The 19515-nt window shown below is 57.2% G+C and overlaps 1 protein-coding gene and 1 long non-coding RNA gene across 3 annotated transcripts; both read right to left on the bottom strand.

Annotated features, from left to right (window-relative positions):
- Positions 1-3881: 3881 nt before the first annotated feature.
- LOC144584218 (uncharacterized) lies at positions 3882-7072 on the bottom strand. Its single transcript, XR_013538332.1, has 3 exons — positions 6491-7072; positions 5944-6063; positions 3882-3981 (listed from the first exon to the last, which is right to left on the bottom strand). It is a non-coding gene; the product is annotated as an uncharacterized LOC144584218 (long non-coding RNA).
- A 2329-nt stretch (positions 7073-9401) lies between these two features.
- Positions 9402-17751, bottom strand: SHKBP1 (SH3KBP1 binding protein 1). Of its 2 annotated transcripts, none has more exons than XM_072980355.2 (18): positions 17620-17751; positions 17139-17192; positions 16216-16261; positions 15818-15891; positions 15593-15651; positions 15178-15258; positions 14617-14787; positions 14355-14445; positions 14046-14236; positions 13695-13810; positions 13144-13231; positions 12844-12960; positions 12352-12522; positions 12070-12225; positions 11840-11936; positions 11310-11488; positions 10836-10968; positions 9402-10371 (listed from the first exon to the last, which is right to left on the bottom strand). In XM_072980355.2, the coding sequence occupies exons 1-18, from the start codon at positions 17673-17675 to the stop codon at positions 10023-10025; spliced, it is 2229 nt and encodes a 742-aa protein (XP_072836456.2). In that variant the 5' UTR covers positions 17676-17751; the 3' UTR covers positions 9402-10022. The 2 variants fall into 2 exon arrangements, with proteins under 2 accessions (XP_072836456.2, XP_072836455.2); XM_072980354.2 differs by having other exon boundaries at positions 9402-10374.
- Between the last annotated feature and the right edge of the window lie 1764 nt (positions 17752-19515).

Raw genomic sequence — 19515 nt, forward strand, 5'->3', positions numbered from 1 at the left:
AACCGAGGTGGTGCCTCCACCTGCAAGACCTAGAGCTGTTCCCCCCCCCCCAATGACTTTCTGTAACATCAGCCCCACCCCCACCCCCGACAGACTCCAAAACCTTCCACTCAGGCATGGAGTGTTTGGCTTCTTCTTCTTCTTCTTCTCCTCCATTCTGGACCTGATAGCAGTTCCCACTCCTTTCCTTCAAAACCTTCAGCTCAAACCCTGACACATCCCCCCTGCCTGGCATCCTTTGCTCCTCCAGCTTCACCGCTCTTAGCCATTAGGACATCTCCGGCCCTCGGAAGCCTCTTGGCCCTTGCATCCTCACTGCCTTCCAGGAACGGGGGGGGGGGGCTCAAGTCATGGGATGCACGGTCAAGTCGGACCTTGGGTCACACCAGCGACTCGAACTCTTAGTTTTCATTAACTCAACTCGCCATCTGGGGGGGGGGGGGGAGAAGCTTGTTTGTAACACAAACTCAAACTCTGGGCTTAGGACTCAGGACTGGGTACCAAAGACTCTGATTGGGACTTAGGACTGACACCGAAAGATTTGTGCACATCCTTGCTGCTTTCTATGCCCAGAAATGTCTTTCCAGGTCCCTTTCAAAGCCCTTGTTTGTTCTTTTTTTTCATTCTTTTGTCCTTGTTTCTTGATCTCTCTCTTATCTCTCATCTCTCCATCCATCCATCCATCCATCCATCCATCCATCCCCCTCCCTCCACATTTGCCCACCATGACATGATGTACAGGAGACAGACTGTAAAGAGTACTGAAAAACAGATTGAAAACATGACTTAGAAGATAGACCACGAGCACTCTCCTGAAGCAAACCTAAAACATCCTTTAAAAGCCAACCTCGCCTGAACAAGACAATGGCGGCTGTCCTTGAGGAAGCTCAGCAAACCCTTTTTTGCGGGGGGCGGAATCCCGGGGGGGAATCCCACCCTCAAGATGCTGCTACCAACGCTCCTTCCTTTAGTATTTGGCAAAAACAATGAAAACCTTCTGCTGCCTTTAGAGCAACGGTTCCCCATCTGGGGGGGTCTCCAGAGGTTCTTGGACTATAGCTTCCAGAAACTCCGGTCAGCACAGCTATTAGTGGAAGCTTCTGGGAGTTGCAGTCCGAGAAATCTGGGGATCCCCCCCCCAGATGGGGAAGGCTCCTCTGGAGGTGAAGAAAGGTGGTTTGGCCTAAGCCTTGAAGACCCTTTCTTGCATCTGGAGAAGTGGGCAGCCGGCCAAGAAGGCCATCAACGACTTGGGTCATTAGGGTGGCCACCAGGATTTTAGTCGCAACTGTTGTCCCAGCTTACATCCTCTTCTCTTTCCACAGTGGCCTGTTTGTGGTTACATTTAAGAAATGTAGCAGCAGCAACCTCTCCTACCTTGTCAAATGCCAGACACTGCAGAGGGTAGAAACAGCAACCGCAAGAGAAGCTATGCTGAAGACGTGTCCCGCCAGGGAGGCCTTGACTCAGGGCATGAGAGAAAGGTCTTTTTCCCCCACCCCACCCCCACCCCCACCGCCCCATTCCTGAACTGCCCTGTGGGAAAGAGGATAAAGGAGCTGTTCGGATCTCCTTTCTTCAGTCCCACAGACCTCCTCATTGTATTTGGAGAGAAACCCTATATCTCTGCACAGGAAAAGCTGCTTTACATTCCACAGATGCCCTTTGCTCATATCTTCTGCAAACGCCACTTGTCAGCTAGAGCTCCAAGCAGCCAGATCCCTTCCATTTCAAAGACGGCCAGCTTCCTTGTGAGAGAGTGTGAAGCTGGTGAGCGGATTGTACAGGATTTATGGCCTAACGCAGGAGTTACAAAGCTTCCGATTGGATAGGAGAGTTGAGTAAAACAAAACAAAACAAAACAACCCAAACACACAACATTAAAATCTGGAGAGAGGTGTCTACCCTACTGACGGAATGATTTTCAGAGATCCTTATGTTAGGAGGCTGAACCATTTGCCTTTAAGAAGGGAAGTAAAATTTTAGGGACCTGATTGTGTGAGCGAGGTGCTGAAACATCGTTTGGTGACATATAGCCATTTCCTAAAGGATTAGAATGAGGAATGAAGCATGCAACAGGAATGTATAATTGCCTTTGAGAATGGGCATCAATGGTGCTATGCATTCTCAGTTCCACTGCATGGTGTTGACTTGTGGACTTCAATACATGCTAGCATAAGGAAGATGGAAAACATTAGAAATGCAGATTTACTGCAGAAGGCAAAAAATTTCCTGGGTCAGGAAGACAACTGATAAAGATGACGCGCTAAGGTGAACAAATAAAGACCAAGAACTCATAAAATACCTAAAAATAGAAGACTTTGGTCAAATAACTTCCTGTATATTCTCCCTCTGGAGTTCCCATTCTAGCTAAATTCTCAAAAATATGTTTAATATGCATATATATTTTAAAAATGTGACTTGTTCAACTGTTTCTTTCCTCAAATTCTTGGGGGTGGGGGAAGCAGCACCCCTTTTTTCCTTGTTATATTTTTTAAAAGGGTGTCTGCTGGTTTGATTGATCTATGGTTATTTCCTCTGATATTTTTATGTTTTTTTCCTACACTGACACTCCTGCCTTTCTTCCTGCATGACCTCAAGTGGCATTCATGTCTTTTCCACCCCGCTTCTTCTTAACAACAACTTTGTGACGTATTTTAGGGTATGACAGTGCGACCACTCTAAGATCACTCAAATGAGTTTCATGGCCTAGTAGAGAAGGATTACCATATCCAGGAGATCAGTATCCATGGATTTGCTTATCCACTGCCTGGAAATATTAAATAAAACCCTCCAGAAATTCATATTTATATGCCATTTCAACAGCTTATTTACCAGAAATGGCCATTAGAGAGAACGTGGACGGGTGTTATATAACAGATACAAGTTTTAACCCAAAAACCTTAGTATCTGTTATTGCTAATGTTATTGTCATTATTATTAAACTCTTGAGCCTTAGGAGGAGCAGGGCCCAGGGCAGCTACACTACAGCAACACCACCCTTCCTCCTTGGGGAATCAGGGTTTTACGTACGACAGGCTGATGGGCTGAGGAAAGATAGCAGCTTATGGCTGGGCCTTACCACCTTCCGCTGCTACCTTGTCGTGTCACAATCAGGAGGGTGAGTCAAAAAAACCTGGTCCATGCCTGATGCCACGAGTCTACCTGCTGTAACCAGGATGAGTAAACAGTTGGCCACCGGTGCAAGCTAGGAAATAGGCACAACTGTGAGCCCTTTAGCACACCATTTCCCCCATTGGCTATGCATCATGTCACAAAAATATGCAGGCGGCTTGTCGTGTTGTCCTGCACCATGAAGTTGCTTCTGCCTTGCAGAGACCCGATGGACAAACGGCCTCTGAAACCGTCCCGTCATTAGCAGCCCTGCTCGGCTCCTGTAAAGGGTCAAAGACCTTTATGGAGGCAATCCATCTCATGGCAGGAAGCTTCCTCTTTTCCTGCTGCCTTCCACTTTCCCTAACACCACGAGCTTTTCCCGTCTTCTCACAACAAATTTCATTTTAAATACAGTATAGTGTACATAAAGGCAGCCTTAGACCATATCCACCAGCCTATGTCTGTGGGCTTTGAAAGCAAGCCGCAAGAACCTCTTTTCACAAATCACTCTGTTTTTAACTGTGAGAAGGAGCCAGGACGAAAAGTTTTTGAAAAGCAAGCCCTCCCAACCATCTGCCTCCCCCCCACGTCTTGGCTTCTCCTCCAAGAAGCAGCAGCACCTTGGCTTCCTGCAGGCCTTACTGCGTGCAGATGCTTTCCAGATGCAGACACTGTCCTGGCCTTTCCAGGAACCCACAGGGACCCCCTCCCCCTCCCATGGCTGCAGAAGGAGGTCAGGAGAGAGGGTCACTTACCACGCACTGCATCAGGAACGGGAGGAGAGTCCCATGGGCGGCACCTCATGCGGCTGGGGAGGGGGGGGGGTCCTGGGGCTCAGTCCCGGCTGGCTCCACCTGCTGGGAGCTGGAAAAGCAACAATACAGGGGGGGTCAGTTACTTGGGGGGAGAAGGGTCTCAGCTGACAACTTCTGCCTACATGAGAGGCAGCCAAGGAGGAGACCCGCATTCTGGACAGCTTGATTGCTGAATGTTCCGTGCGAGAAAGGCATCGGGTCTTTGGCATTACTGTAGAGCTGCTGCCTTTTACTCTAGCCAAACCTCTGCTTGCCTCTTTGCAATAAACACACCCTGCCTTAGTTAAACTCCTTTTACTCAGTTCTCCACTGCAAGATCCTTGGGATGAGGCCCACCTTCCCGTGCGTTGCACAAGGATACTGTGATACTGTAGTTGTTCTCTGCACACAGTGCTGAGATGCTGCGTGCATCAAAAATACTTCCTGTTCCTCAACTGCCCAAACTCTGAGCCTCATAGAACTCACCCACCTTGGATGTTAAAGATCTACCCAAGGTGGCAAACTCAGTTTCAACAAAATCAAGACACAGTTCAGTCATCACTTATTAGGCAGTCACAACAATGTTCACAAAGCAGAGAAGGGCTTCAGGATCTCGGTGCCACCCTGAAAAAGGCCCTGCTCCTCTCCACTCTTGCTATCTTCTCATCAGTGGGACCACATGGGAGAATGGCCCAAGTTGACCCCTGTAAGGGATGGGCAACCTGTAGATAATGGGAAGGATCTGGTCAGGACACCCGTAAGCCGGCAAATGCAGAGAACAGAGTGAAAGCAATGTGGAAACCATCATCTGGGCATATGCTCTGCGTAATGTACATGTGGAAACAAGCACAGGTGCACAGAAGATGCAGATCACCCTCTTCTAACCCCTTTGGAGGCTTACAGGTTTTTCTTGGTATATTCTCTTGTGGGCTGTGGCCCACATCTTCACTTGAATACCTGAATCTGAAAGGGAGCTACCGGCCAGGAAAGCCCGTGTCAAAAACACTTGTTACCCTTCCAACATTCCCTCCAGACTCTTGACGGTTGGTACGGCAATGGCTTAAAGCAGCTCCCTCCAGGGAAATGTTTCCATCTGTGTCTGTCATCACCTGCACCTTGAGGCATGGGCTTCTTGGCCTCCAAACTGGCATGAACGGGAGCCCTGCTCTGTGTGTGTGTGTGTGTGTGTACTCAAATGCATTGCATGAGCCTGCCAGCAGCCCTGTTCTGTCATGTCAACGGCAACCCACCCTCCCGGTCTCCTTCAAGGCAAACGCACGGCTCCCCACCCCTCCAAGTCCCATCTGGCCACCTGTTCTACAAAGCTGAGGCAGGATCCAGACCTCTCCCGTCAAATTTCCTGAGTTACACCCCTTGTACCTATGCATGTGTGTCTGGGTGGCTGATGGATGCACCCACTTCTGTCAGTGAAAAGGTGCGTGTGTTTGTGTGTGTTTGTGTGTGTTTGCGGAGGCCACCTAGAATGCGTCATTGAGATCAGGAGCTGCGTGTCTCTGTGCGTTCCCCCCCCCCCCGCCTGGCCATAGCCTGCTTCTCCAGTGCTGTTGCTTCGACTACAATGTTGCTGTCGCACGGTTTGCTCCATCCCTTCTCCCCCTGTCACACACAATTCTTACCCAGCCCAGTAAATCCTATGTGATGCGCATGTCGCCCTGTGGGCACATGCCATTGTGCTCTGTGGATCAGTCGGAAGGAGGTGCTCTGTGCATGGCATGCATGCCCATGTGTGTGTGTGGGGGGGTTCGTGCGTGCATTCTGCTCCTGCATGCATCGGAGACTCCCATGCGCCGTTGCCATGTTGAAGGCTGTCGTGGCCCTGAGACGTGAAAATGTCTCTTCTGCCGGCATGCAGTTGCATCCGTGGTGCCCCGATACTGCCAATGGCCGCTGCCGCCGCCTTGCCTTGTGGTCTCCTGTGTCCCCCCACCTCCCCCCACCCCGCCATGGCTGCCTGCCTTCATAGCTGCTGCTGCTGCTATGACAGCCGTGCAACCCCTCCCCCCCCATGTACCTGTGCAGAGGCGGCCTTCGCCCAGGTGTTGCTCTGGCACTCGACTTGCCCGCCACAGCTGCCCATGGCCTCGGTCAGTGGCACCCTCCTCCCCTCGCCGTGTCTCTGAGCACGCTTAGCCTGGGGGGGGGGGAGAGAGAGGGAGAAGGAAGGAGAGAGAGAGAGAGAGAGAGAGAGAGAGGCAGGAGCTGGCACATTGCGTCCTTGTGGGTTGGGTGGGTCGCTGCCGGGCTAGCCCTTCCAAGATTCTGAGCCCCATCAGGAGCGGGGCCCCTGCGCTGCCGCCCCTCGACGCTGGCTCCTGAGTCGACCCACGCCGCCACTCTCCGGCCCCCTCCCCTCCAGCCCCCCCCGCCTGCTCTCCCCCCCCCATGCCAGCCGCTAGATGGAACCACCTAGAAAGGCAGCCACAGCGACGCCTTCTCTCCTCTCCTCTTCCTCCTCCACCCCTCTGGCAATGCCACCCCTTGCCCTTTCCGCGCCTGGCATGGGAACGAGGGGAAAAGCCCAGGGCTGCCTTCCCCCCCCCCGCAGGCTCTCCGTTTACCCCAGCCCCGGCCGGGGGCTCCCGCGGGCCCCTCCGCCTGGCGACGCGTCCTCGGCGCGAACCGGGGGCTTCCCGACTCGCCGGCCCCACCTCCATCGTTCCTCGCCAGCTGATCGCCTCTGCATCGGCCGGAGAGGGTTGCTAGGCAACCGCCTCCAGGAGTGACATCCTGCCCCGCCGTGACCAGCCCCGCGATGCTGCCCGGTGGAGAGGCGAGAGGGGGGACCACCCGGGCCGCGGAATTCCAGGTGCCCGCGGCTCTCCGGGCCCCGCGGAGGGAAGAGCCCCCCGGGGGGGGGCGGCGGCCCCAGCGGCTGCGGCGGAACCTTCTCCCCTGGCCTCTCCGGGTCAGGATGCAACCCCCGACGCCGCGCGAGCTGGCCGGCCATCAGCTAGGCATCAGCTGGCCCGTTGGCCCCGGGGCCCGAGGGAAGCGAGGCCGAGGCGGCGGCGGCGGCGGCGGCGGCGGGGTGGTCCTCGCTCCTCTCCAAGCCGGCTCGCGGTGGCAGGAATCGGGCCCAGGGCAAGGCGCGCGCCTGGGTGCCCGAGGTGGAGCCCAGCCCTCCCCCTCCCCTCCCCTCCCCTCCCCTCCCCTGGCTTGGGGGGGGGGCTGGGGGGAAATCAGGCCTCAGGTTCTTTCCGCCCTGGGCTCCCCTGGGCTCTCGCCGGAGACCCACCGACCCACCCGGAGGGCGCAAGCCCCGTCGGCTTTACCGAAATCCCTTGTTCCCGTCGGTGCCCCCAAAGGGAGGGACGCCTCCGTGTTCTGGGCGGGACCCCCGGGACGTGAAACTGCTGGTCCCGGACCCTCTCCCGCGCCAGAACAGAGAGAGCGCCCCGACCCCTCATGTCCCCGGTTTGCGACCTGGACGCGAAGGGAGGAGGCCCTTTCTAGGGAGAATGCGCTCTGCGCCCCCATGAAGAGAAGGCTTCTCTCTGCCCCCCAGGCCCCTGCAGCCAACTCTTGAGGAAACCAATCAATCAGTCAGTCAGTCAATCAACTAATTAACCATGAATTGTGGCACCTTAAAGACAAACAGATTTGATTCAGCGAGCGCTTGCGTGTATTATTATTCACTTCCTTAGAAACACTGGGGAGGGGGACGCTCCACACAAGCTCAGAGACACGAGTCTTTGCTAGGAAGCTTCTGGGCCGCCCGGGCCAAGTAAAAAAAAAACGACAAATCGTACCCAAGAGAGGAGAGGATGAGGCGGAACGCAGCTTTCCAGGCAGTCTCCCTGGGGACGCCTGGTTTTAAAAGGGTCCGTTCACGCGATCTCCAGCTCTCTCTCTCCCTGTCTTTCACACGTATATGTGTACACGAGAGGCCAGAGGGAGCGGGAGCGAGGCAGGGCGGGCGGGCGGGGGAAGCGGGGAGCCCAGTTCGAGGGGGGGCAGCAGGAGAATGCCCAGGCTGGCCAACCCGGGAGTGGGAAGGGGCACCCGGCAGCCTGGCCGGTGGGGGGGGGGGGAAGAGCGCTCCGCGGGGGAGGGGGCTGCAATACCACGAGGGACCGGAGCCCCGGGGGTCTCGCCCTCGCCCCGCCCCGCCCCGCCCCGCCTTCCAGGCAGCAGCTGCATTCTGCCAGAATTACATAAGGCCCGGCGGTGGGGCGGGAGCCGCGGCGGTGGCGCCTCCGGGGGAGTAGTGGGTGCCGGGTGTGAACCCGCGCGGCGCAGCTCGCCAGGCTGACTCACGCGCCGGCGGTTCTTACATAAGCTGGAATTGGGGGTGGGGGTGAGGAGGCGAGGGGGGGGCAACGGCCCTCGCGAGCGATGCAAGCTTCTCATCCACTCGGGGAGGGAGCCGGTGCTGAGGCCGGGCAGGATAGCGCTCCACCCGGCCCGGGCATCCCCGGCTCTTGCCAGGAGAGCAGGGAAGGGCTCAGTAAAGAGGTGTGTGTGTGTAGGGGGGGGCGGCTCAGAGGCAGGCAGGAGGGTGGAATTGCCCCAGATTAGGTTGCAGGAGGGGGCACCCAAGCGGGAAAGCACGAAGGTGGATGGTTTTGTATCTTGGGGGGGGGGGCACAAGACCATCCCCAGCCCATGCAGCCACCGGACGCCAGGTGCAAGCTGTCTGAAGGCGGTGTGTGTGTGTGTGTGGCTCCCGTTATAAACTGGAAGGGGGGGGGCGGCTGATTCCTCCCAGTTTCACAACGAGGCAGTTCTGTCACGCAGGCTTCCCCTACAAGTTAAGGCCTGGTTGGAGAGCCTCGTCCGTCCGTCCGGCGAGGGTGCTGGCCAGGGAACAGGGATTCAAGAGGAAACCCAGAACCACCCTAGGAGGGAAACCGTTCAAGAGCAGCCAGTGTTTGGGAAACGGTTGACCACCATGGCCCCTGGGCTCTCCAATGTGGCCAGGAACATTTGGGGGGGGGGGAGCATTAAAAAGGACGTCGTTTTGGTGTGCAGGAAAGCACCACCGGCTGGACCGACCGCATCTCCCTTCCGGCCATGGGGCCAGATTAGGCAGCTCCACCCTACAACCTTTCCGGTAACCAGCTGCTGGTTTCATGCTGGGGAGGGTTTTCTTTACACCCCTGGCTGGGACCGAGCCTCCCTGCCTCCACCAAAGACCAGCACAGCATGCCCTGCCCCATGCACCGGATGAGGCAGGAAGACATGAGGCAGAGGTAGCAGGCTGCGGGTTGGGGGGGGCACAGCAGGGTTAAGTGGACCATGCCCCCCTCTGCCCAAAGAGCGGGACTACTCCAACCCCGTCTCCCTCCCACCTTGGAACTCCCTTGTGTCCTCTTGGTCTCGCCTGGAACCCAACGGAAAGGAACGGACTGGGCTCTCGGCTTCTGGGAAGTGGAGGGGTCAAGGCAGAGAGAGAGAGAGAGAGCCCCCCCAGCACCTGCCCAGAAAAATCTCTCTCTCGAGTCCCACATGGAGACGAGCACACAAAAGTCCCTATTCCACTGTGTTTATTTATTATAGCCGGTCTCAGACCGATACAAAAAGAAGAAGAAGAAGAAAAGGAATGCTTCAGTGCTGCAACTTCATCGCCCAGCATGGACGGTCTTATTGCTCAGAGATAGCTTTGGCTTTTTGGGTAATATAGGGGAGGGGGCCAGACCCTGGGAATCTCCACCGAGGGCCCCTTAGGAACTCACCAGGCTGGCCCAGACCTTGTGCAAAATCCCTCGCACGGGAGAAAAGCGCCCAGCGCCCTGGGGGGACGGGGACCCTGAGAAACATGGAAGTCCCTTCTGGAAGGGAGGGGGCTTATGTGGCCTAGAAAGTGGTGTGTATATGCGTGTGTGTTGAGTGTGTGTTTGTGTGTGTGTGGGATGGACAGAGGAACACAGCACATTACCGTAGGAGGGAAAGAGGGAAGAAGCAGCAAGCCACCGGCACAGGTTTGCTCAAGAGCTTGGTGTGAGCGGTGGGCTGCCTTGGCACGACTCATACGTTATGGCACCCAGCACGCATGGACAGTAAGCACCCGGGGTGCCCTATGGGCAGAGGGGAGCGGCACACACTGGCCCCCAGCTCTCTGCCGGGCCCCCTTGGCCCCCACAGAGGGGTTCAGAAAGAGGTCTCGCTGAGCCGCAGCCGGGAGGGGGCCAGGGGGAAAGTGGGCTCTGCAGAGGCTGGGCTCGGGTTGGGAGCTCTCTGACCTGGAGGGCCAGCAGGGGGGCGCCCACGTCGGCTACCTCTGCCCCCCGGCTCCCTGGAGCGGCTGACCCACTGGCCCTCCGAGGACCGGGCCAGCTCCTGGCATCGCTCGACGAAGCTCCCCCCCAGGCGTCTTCTGTCAAGGCCCCCTCGCTGCACGTCACATGGGGCTTGGTTCTCAGGACCCGAACGACACGGGAGGGCTGGGGAGCCGGCGGCTGCTCTCTCTTGTGCCCGGCTGGCATTTTGAAGTTGGGGGCTGCTGGGAAAACGAGACACGGGTTAACATCTCCCATGAAGAGGGAAGGTCCATGCAGCACATCAAAGATGCGCGCAGGCATGCCAGCAAGCATGAGTTTTGGTGGGCGACCGCTCACACCGGGTTGGTCTTTAAGGTGGCACAAACAGCTGGTTATTTTTCTGGCACAGCTCACTAACGCGGCTAGGCAGCTACCACCCCCACCCCCACCCCCCCAGGAAACATGGGTAGTATGCACATCAGAGCAACAGGCAAGAACACCTTCCCCTGCATCCGGAATCAGGGCTCCACCAGGAACGTGCTTCTTAATTTATCCTGTTCTTTGTGACCTCGGCAGAGCGCACATCTGGGCACAGTTTCAAGTCTGGAACGTGTCGGCCTTAGACAAGGGAAGGATGGTGGGGACTTCTAAAACCGCCTCCCCCCAGGTACGTCTATGAACGCAACCCACAGCCAGTCTGTACCTGTTGCTGGCCGTGCTCAGGGTCCGTGAGGGGTCGAAAGTCCCAACCGGGCTGGCCTCCGGGGTGTGGCCGAGAGCCAAGTCACACTGCTTTAATTCCTGCAGAAGCTCCTCCTCCGAGAGGCTGCCAGTGTCTGGGGGGGAAAAAAGAGAGAGACATGAACGTGGTAGAGAGAGATGGAAACCACGGGCCCAGCAAGGCCTTGGCTGCATCATACCCAAGATATGGGGGGAAAAAACAGCCTTTGCTAAAACAAGAAAGAGAGTCCAGCAGGGCTGGTCAGATCCAACTTTGGGCCAAGCAACGAGTGTCACAGGGCACGTGTCGCATCTTCTAGGCAGGAAGGGAATCGCAGGAGATCTGTTCTAGTCCCCCGGGAGTGTCCGGTGCTGCGCAATACACAGCCTCCGGCTTGCCAGCTCCTCCCCTCTCCCCTGCCAGCACAGGCCGTCCTTCCTCCACCCAGCTTGGCACCTGGCACTTGGTCCACCATCTCCATGGCGGTGGTGAGGTCCCACATCTGAAGGCTGCCGTTGCTGTGGCCGGTGAAGAGATAGCGCCGTGGGCGGGAGCCGATGCGGCTGGACCCCTCGCACTCCTGCACCATGAAGGCCGTGATGGGAGAACCGTCCACGGAGGAGACCTCACAGATCCTGCCATGCGGAAGGAAAGGAAAGAGGTGTGTGTGCGGGTGTGGGGTTTCTGGGATCCTTTCTTGAGTCCAAGAGCAGGAAGGGGAGGGGAGCAGAGGCTTCAGCCGCCAAGCCAGGGTGGCAGCCGAGCTGGAGAACTATGCCTCTCTGTCACTTCCGGTCCATGGCTAAGGAAGGTGCTCAAGGCAGGCTCTCTGCTTGCTGCTGCCCACCAAGGGCTTCTGTTTTTCAAAGTTGCCTGGGCAGCATGAGGCCGGCACGCCTGCAGGACCTTCTCCACCTCTGCAGGCGGCGCAACTCAGCCGACCTCCCCCTGGGGAGGGTGGTGAGCCGAGAGGGAGGAAGACCCACCTCTTGCCCGTGGAGGAGAGTCGCACATACAGCTTGCTGGCATCGGGCACCACCTTCTGGAGGAACACCTGCTGGTCGTCCCGCTCGCCAAATGGCCCTGGAGGGGGAAGGCAAAGGTCTCGGGAATGGCTGGCTTGAGAAGGGGCAGGAATAATAGGGAGGGCGCTGTGCCCCTCCCCACCCCCACCCCCAGAAGGCTCCGTCTCCATCTCTGCCTCAACTCCACCTACCGATGTCGGTGCCGACGCTGCAGCCCCCGTGCCCATCCGCAGACTCCAGGGCCAGGATCTTGAAAGAGGCGAGCGGGGTGGAGCCAGGCTGGGTCGAAATCATCCCCCGGAACCGAGTCACTGTCCAGGTGCGGACATGGTTGTTGTCGGCACAGACTGGGAGAAGGGGAGCAGAGGGTGAGGACAACCTGGGGGGGGTGGGAGCCCTGTCCGCTCTGCATTGCCCTGCCCCCCCCACTGGACAGGGACTCCTGGCAGCCCACTGCCCCACTGGGCCAATACCTGAGATCAGGTGCCTCTCCGACAGCATCACTTTGGTGACGGGGCTGCGGTGGACGGCGAAGGTCTGGAAGAGCTGAGGCCCTGAGCTCACGGTCTCCGGGTGCTGGACGATCACCCGGACGGTCCCAGAGCTGGTGCCGTAGGCAATCTCAATCCAGTTTCCACTGTTACCTGGAGAAGGAAGCAGAGCACTGCTAGCCGTGTGGGTTAGCAGTGTGGAAATGCCGTGTCCTTACCGGCAGGCGGGCCCAGGGAGCCCCATGCTCAACCGCCATGGCACCAGGCAAGGAAGTCTCTCTTTGGACAGGGCAGTTGAGATCGGGGAGGGAGGGGGGGCTCAGCTGGGGCACAGCGTGGCAGCAGGCGCAGGACTCAGAAGCACCAAGACCTCCCCCCTTTCTGCTCAGGTTTTGCTGGCCAAGCAGGAAGTGGGTGGATGGCATTTCTGGATGGCCACCCCAAGCTCTGCCTTCAACCTGACGGGCTCCTTACTGCTCTTGGGCGTGAGGTAGACGCTGAGGGCGGTGATGGCATCTTCCGAAGGGTCCCGGTACAGCTCTGTCACCAGAAGGTCATTGTCTTTCATGCGCAGCGGGAACTTCTGGACATCTGTTGGGAGAAAAGAAAACCAACCATGGGCCAGCTCACCAAGGCAGGAAGGTCAGGGAAGCCTTCAACGGCTACCTCAGCTCCATCCTGAGAGCCCCAGGGGCCTCACAGCATCCTGGGAAGGCCTTCGTTGGGTGCTCGCCTGTCCACCTAACAACGCCATCCCCCCCCCTCGCCACTTACCCACATAGTAGATGGATCCGTTGTTGCACCCCAAAAGCAGGAAAGAACCAGCCGCGTCATAACTGTTGATCGGGACCATCTCCTGAGTCTGCGGGGATGGCGGGTGGGGGAGAAAAGGTGTCAGGACGAGAGGGTGGGGTAGAGGCAGCGCTCCTGGGTCCCTGCCCCCTCACCCCCAAGAGCCGAGAGGAAAGAAACCCACAAGTCCTCAGAAGACGAGAAAAGCAGCTGGAGAACAAAGTGGAGGGAGGTGTTCCTTTTAGACCACGAAGCACGTGGAGAAGTGGGAAGGAAAAAACGCCGATTCACTCCACCCGAGAAACCATGTTTGGCATGGCGTTTCTTGGCCCCGATTCAGATCTTCCACATAATGTGGAGCCCCTCCATGCCTATGCTCACCCAATGGCCCCCATTTTTTCCCCTCTGTCCAGATGTCACCAGCAAGCACCAAGCCCCAGGAGAGAAATCCCAGGACAGGTTTGCCTGCCTTGGTCTTTCTCCCACGCACCCACCCGCCCGCCTGCCCAGAGAGCCACGGCTGCCCTTCCCACCTGCCAATGCTTCGTGACGGCATTCCAGACGCCGATCTTGCCCGTGTGGCTGGTGGCAATGAGCTGGCTTCCCACAAAGAACAGGCCCTCCACGGGCACTCCCAAGTGGAAGACGCCTAGGAAGGAGGAAGGGAAGAGTGGACGGAGAACCTCAGGAGAGCCCTGACCCTGGGCTGGAGCAAAAAGGCCGGCCTCCTCTGGCCATCTGTTCCTCCAGGGGCCAGCCTGCAAAAGCCCGGTGGGGCCCAGGAACTTGGACAAGGGGTGCTACTCTGCACAGGGCCCTTCTTCTGGACCCCCACCTACCCCCCACCCCCAGAAAGAGGGAAATGGCTTGGCTGGGTTTTTCACCAATCTCGGTGCCGTTTCCATCCGGCTGGACGGCCCAAAGCAGGATCTCATGGCAAGAGGCAGCCGCCACCATCTTGTCGCTGTCCCCCAACGAGCCGCCAAGCACCCGGGCGTGGAGCGCCACCCGTTCGATCACCCAGTCTAGCCGGGGGCTGCAGAACGCCAGCTGCCAGCCGGAGGTCTCCTTCATCCTGGGAGGAGCAGATAGAGCCGTCAGAGGCAAGGGAGCTGCAGATGATGCTTTCTGGCCTCCCCTTATCCTCCAGCATCCAGCTGCATCATCCTCCACCACCCACCCCTGGCTGATACCTGTAACAGACGAGGAACTGCGCATAGGCCACTGCGATCCAGTTGTGGTGCCCACAGACGAGGCGCACCATGCCAGGTTCATTTGGAGCTCCTGGGGGAGAAACACCGGGACAGACGGAAGGGCTCAGCAGAGTCACGTCTGACTGCAATGGGTTTTCCTGACTTCAACAAGCCGAGGCTGCTTCCCACATTTGCAAGAAGTTTCAAACCCCATCCCACATCCACAGACACACACCCCTTTCTTCCCTTCCTTGACACCAACCTGCTCCTGAACTCCTCTCTTCCAAGAGTCGTCCCAGAAGTCCGGCATTTCCAAGGTTGGGGGGCATGGTGTTGCTTCGCCGCACGAGGGCCCGCTCCCCGGGGTTCCCTGGCCGGGCAGCCAGCTGTGCACCTGTGACACTGTGGCGGTTCCACCGCTTGGCAGGGAACACTGGAAGGGAGAGGAAGGGGTACGACGGCTTGAGCCCTGGGAGGGTGCTGAACGGCAGCCATGCTCCCAAGTACCAGGGCTGCCTGCTTCCCTAATCCCCACAAAAGAATGAGAAGTACAGCTGAACCCCTCTATCTGCAGGAGGACTGCCTGCTGATTCACTTATCCCTTGCTTTAAAATACTAAATAAAACCCACCAGAAATATGTATTTATAAGTATCTCCAGGGTGTATACACCAGAGCTATCCGCTAGAGAAAGCCAGAGACCATAAAATGCAGAGAGTGTTCCTTATTTCCACGTCTTTTGGTATCCGCAAGGGGGAGGGGGGGGGCTTGGTCCTTGTGTACAGCCAAGTCACATGACCTTCCCAGGACCTGAGCGCCCCATACCTGGTGGTGGGAGGTAGCCATTGAAAAGAACACTTCCACAGGAGGACCGTTCCAGCTCCTCGTGCAGCTGAAGGTGATGCACTAGAGGGAACAAGACGGACGAGGGAGATCAGTCCCACAAGGACTCTGCTTCTGGGACACTGAACCCAGGAGGCAGAGCAGAAGGCCCTTCTCTAGCCCAGGTTTCTCAGCTGTGGCAGGTGCCCTCCTAGGTTCCAGGTAGAAGCCTTGCCCAAAGTGGCATCGTGGTATATCCTTCGGACAGCCTGCCTGAAGGTCTGCTGGACCCTGGCACAGAACAGGGCTAAAATCTGCAGTGACAAGTCCTAAAGTACCAAGGATCCAGCAAAGGCCGGCCTCTTTCCCATCCTCTGCCCTGTGTTTTACCTCCTCCCAGTCCCCCTTCCCGGCATACCTAGTGGCGTGATCCCATAGAACTGTGCTTCGTGCAGCAGGAGGGAAGCGTTGGTCTTCCTGGAAGGGCAGAAAATGCTTTGGGGTAAGGAGGGGTGTTTTCCCACTTCATCCCCACAACCCTAAGAAGCCCACAGAGGGCGGGAGAACCAGAGAAGAGAAACCGAATCCTCCCCGTGAGTTTTCCCTAGGCCGGAGGGAGGCCACTGGGTTCTCCGCACTGCACCTGATGTCCAGCTCTTTGGTCCGGAGGAAGTTTAGGATGGGGGCAAAGACTTCTGGATCTCGGTCAATGAAGATCTAAGTGGAGAAGAAACAGGGAGATGAAGATATTCACACTTTCTGCTTTCTTACTGACTCCAGCAAGAAGGTCTAGCTCAATGCCTGCCACCACCACCCCATGGCTAGCATGCATTTAGGGCTGTGTGGTGCTGAGCAGAATATAGGAAGAAAAGGGAAGTCTCCCAGTACCGGTGGCAATGGCAACAGAAGCATTTGCTGGGTGCGTCACTGCCCAAAGCATGCGTGCAAAGCACACCCCTCTGCTGCCCTCATCCTGGTTTCTGGACCAAGAGCAGGGACCCAACCAGGGGGGAGGGAGAAAAGGCTTTCAAAATCACTCACAGCGCCCGTTTCATCCTTCAAAGTAGAGATCCGGCCGCTGAGGAGGCTGCAAGGCAGGCACAGGGGAGTGAGTTTCCAGGGCGACTGGGGAATCCGTGCAAACTGCGCCCAGTGGGTGGCCGAGGGGCCTCAACTGGGCCCCCAACGTCCCCAGGCAGGCAGACTTTTCTTTTTACCAAAAGCTACCCTAGGAAAAAGGGGGGTCGCTGCTTCTGAAATGAGCTGCCCAACGTCAGAGAGCGCCATCGGGATCATCATCAGGCCCCATTTCCTCTGTTGCTCAGAACTGGCCGTGAGAGAGGAGGGGCTGGGAAAGCTCCCCCTCAGGAGCACCTCGGACTGGTGGCCTGTCTTTCCCCCCCACCCGACCCCACCCCACCTGGTTACAAGGGCAGGTAGGGAACGTCCCAGGAAGGAAGCCCTTTGCCGTTCCACTGGAAGTCATCTTTTGGCTCCATTCAGCCCAAAGCAGCAGAGAGGCAACCACAGCCAGGGCCATTCGAGGTATTCTTCTTCTGGGACCTCTTCTTCTTCTTCATCATCATCATCTTAGAACTGCAGAGCTGGGAGGGACCCTATGGATCATCCAGTCCAGCCCCTCTCAAGTGGGGGGGGGGATTAGAACTCCCAGCCTCTGCAGCCAGCTGCCTTAATCTCTGAGCTATCCAGCAGCCCATGAAGGATCATCATCATCATCTTAGAACTGCTGAGCTGGAAGAGACGCTACGGATCATGGGGTCTAGTCCTTGTCTAAGAGGCCCAGTGGGGGAACTGGACTCCCAACCTCTGGCTCCACAGCCAGAGGCTTTAATCACTGAGCGGTCCAGCCAGCCAAGCCTTGCTCTGATGCCTGCCTGTCTGTCTGCCTGCCCCCCCCGCCCCCCTCTCTCTCTCCCCCCCCCCGCTTGCCCTCTTGGGCCCACCTGGAAAAAAAGGAATCCGGGATCCAGGTGAGAGTCCGGCGGGAGGTGCTGAACCTGCAGGCGGAAGGAAACCAGGGGGCGGGGCTTCAGGGGCGGGGTGGGCGGAGCTGCTCCCCCCCAGGCGCCCCCCCCCGGCGGGCAGCTCGCCCGGACCCCCCCCCCCTCCCTCGGGACTGCATCCTCCTCGGGGCAGAGACCTGGCCCTGGTCGCTCCTGTTCCTACCTCACCTAGAAAATACCCCTGGCTTGTTAACGAGCATCCCTCTTTCTGCCTTAGTCTCCTGCTATTCACGATCCATATTAAAACCGCTATTAGGTAACTAATGAACGGCAACTACTCTCGTTCCCGTTACTACCGTTCCTTGTCGCCCTCGTTACCGTTACCACGACCGCTATTGCGGCCGTATAGAGTCCAAAGAGGGTGGGTCTCCCCCTCCCCCCTCCCTCGCCAGGGGGCGTGGCCTGAGCCTCCCCGACTCGCCTCCGGCCGCCCACGTTCAGCTGCACCAGCTCCCCCGGCGCTCCCGGCGCCGACATCGCCCCGGCCGCCCGCCCCTCCTCCCGCTCCACTTCCGGACTCCTGGAGAGCCCGCCTTCGCCGCGACGCCATTGGACGGAGGCGACCCTCGAGTCCCGCGTCCAATAGGCCCCGACTTCCTCTGAATCGATTGGGCTATGGCTCCCCCGCCGGGAACCATTGGCTGCCAAGGGCGAGAAGGTCCTGCCTCCCTGCTCTCCCTATTGGCTGAGCGTCGTCAACCCCTTTAGTCTACGATTGGGCAACGTTTCGCGAGAGCGGGACTCCCTCAGGCAAACAAGTCGGCTAGAGAGGCCTCCTCGGTTCCCTCTGCGATTGGCTGCGGGGGGGGCTCTGTCCCTTCTGTTCATTGGATGCGACTCCTAAGGACCCACCTCTTCTGCCTCTCTATTGGCTGTGCCATAGGCTGGTTCAGGAGGACCTGACCAACGAAAGAACGGACTACAAGCCCCATTACCCCTACTTCCTAAACAGGAGAAGGGATGATGGGTGTTGTGATACACCACACCTGGTGTTTTCAGGGCTGTTTCTTTTCCCAAAGTTTGGAAAAGTGCCTCTAGGGGTGGAACTCCTGTACAGGGTCCCCCGTTTTCCTCCTGCCAGGGGTTGATGCCTGAATTTGGGCTCCAATTGACCCTTTGACCCCTGGCGCTCCCTGTCAGAAAGAGGCCGGGGGCAACCCCTTGGGTCACAAGCAGATGCCTGCAGAATGGCTTCCTTTCGCTCGCCTGGGCAAGGCCTAGAGACCTTTATTTGCTGCCACAGTGTTTACTGGGAGTGGTGGTTCTTCAGAATACACCATTTATAGCGCATAAATGCCAATGAGGCCACCATCTTCCAGGAAGCATTGCAGCAGGAAATGGAGGACTAGAAAAAGGCCGTGCCTTGGCAGTGCCGGGTGAGTGAAAGGTAGGCATCAGCAGGCTGGAACACCTAGGACTTCTACCAGGGGAGTGATGAGAATCCAGGGAGTTGGGAGTCCAGAAATGCCCACATGACACATCCCTAGTGGTGGATCTCTTCTATGCCACTGATAAGCTCAGCATCATGAACTGTTATTTAACCCAGGCTACGGTGAACAAGACAGACACATTTGCAATGTGGATCAGCCTTGACAGGGCAGCCAACAAAGAAGTCCGGAGGAGGGCAACGAAGGGAAGCATTTACAGCATTGCATTCGACCAGCAGCTGTGTCTAATGGGATTTTGGTTACACGGTTGCCATATATGTTGACATCCGATAGCAACCAAGTTGACATTGAAACCGTCATAGAAAAACAACCAAAGGAAGTACCTCACAGCAAACTGGAAACATGTTTTTAACGTTTCTTTTCTGCACTACTGTGCAGCTACCGAAACAGCTTGCGTAATACACCATGACTAATTTTGTTTGTTTCATTTTTGTAGAATCGCTTTGTTTACCTTCTCCTAATTTTTGCACTGTACGATCTGCCGAAGGCTATGAGGAACCCTGCAAATGCACGTTTCTGCTTTATTTTATTCTATTCATCTGTTACAAGAACCACGGGTTGACATGTGGATTTCTTTAGAAAGCTGAGCTGTGACTCCCGTAGCCTGGCCAGACTGGACAATGAATGGGCCTGCTGTTGTGACCTCAGCTGGAGCGCCGCCTTCTTGGAAGATCGGGTACCATTGTTAGGAGCAGGCCACAGAGGTGGTCGGGCAGAGATGAGTCACCCCAGGTGGAGCCAAGATGTCACTGGATCAGTCTTTGGAACCCACAGCCTCTAGCATTAGAAGAGCTGTTGTAATGTTCACGAGCTTCCTGCCTTCTTGCAGGCATCCCCAGGAACCATCTACTAACTGCATAGAACTGTGG

This window comes from Pogona vitticeps, chromosome 9 (assembly GCF_051106095.1).
Source record: "Pogona vitticeps strain Pit_001003342236 chromosome 9, PviZW2.1, whole genome shotgun sequence".
NCBI lineage: Eukaryota > Metazoa > Chordata > Lepidosauria > Squamata > Agamidae > Pogona > Pogona vitticeps.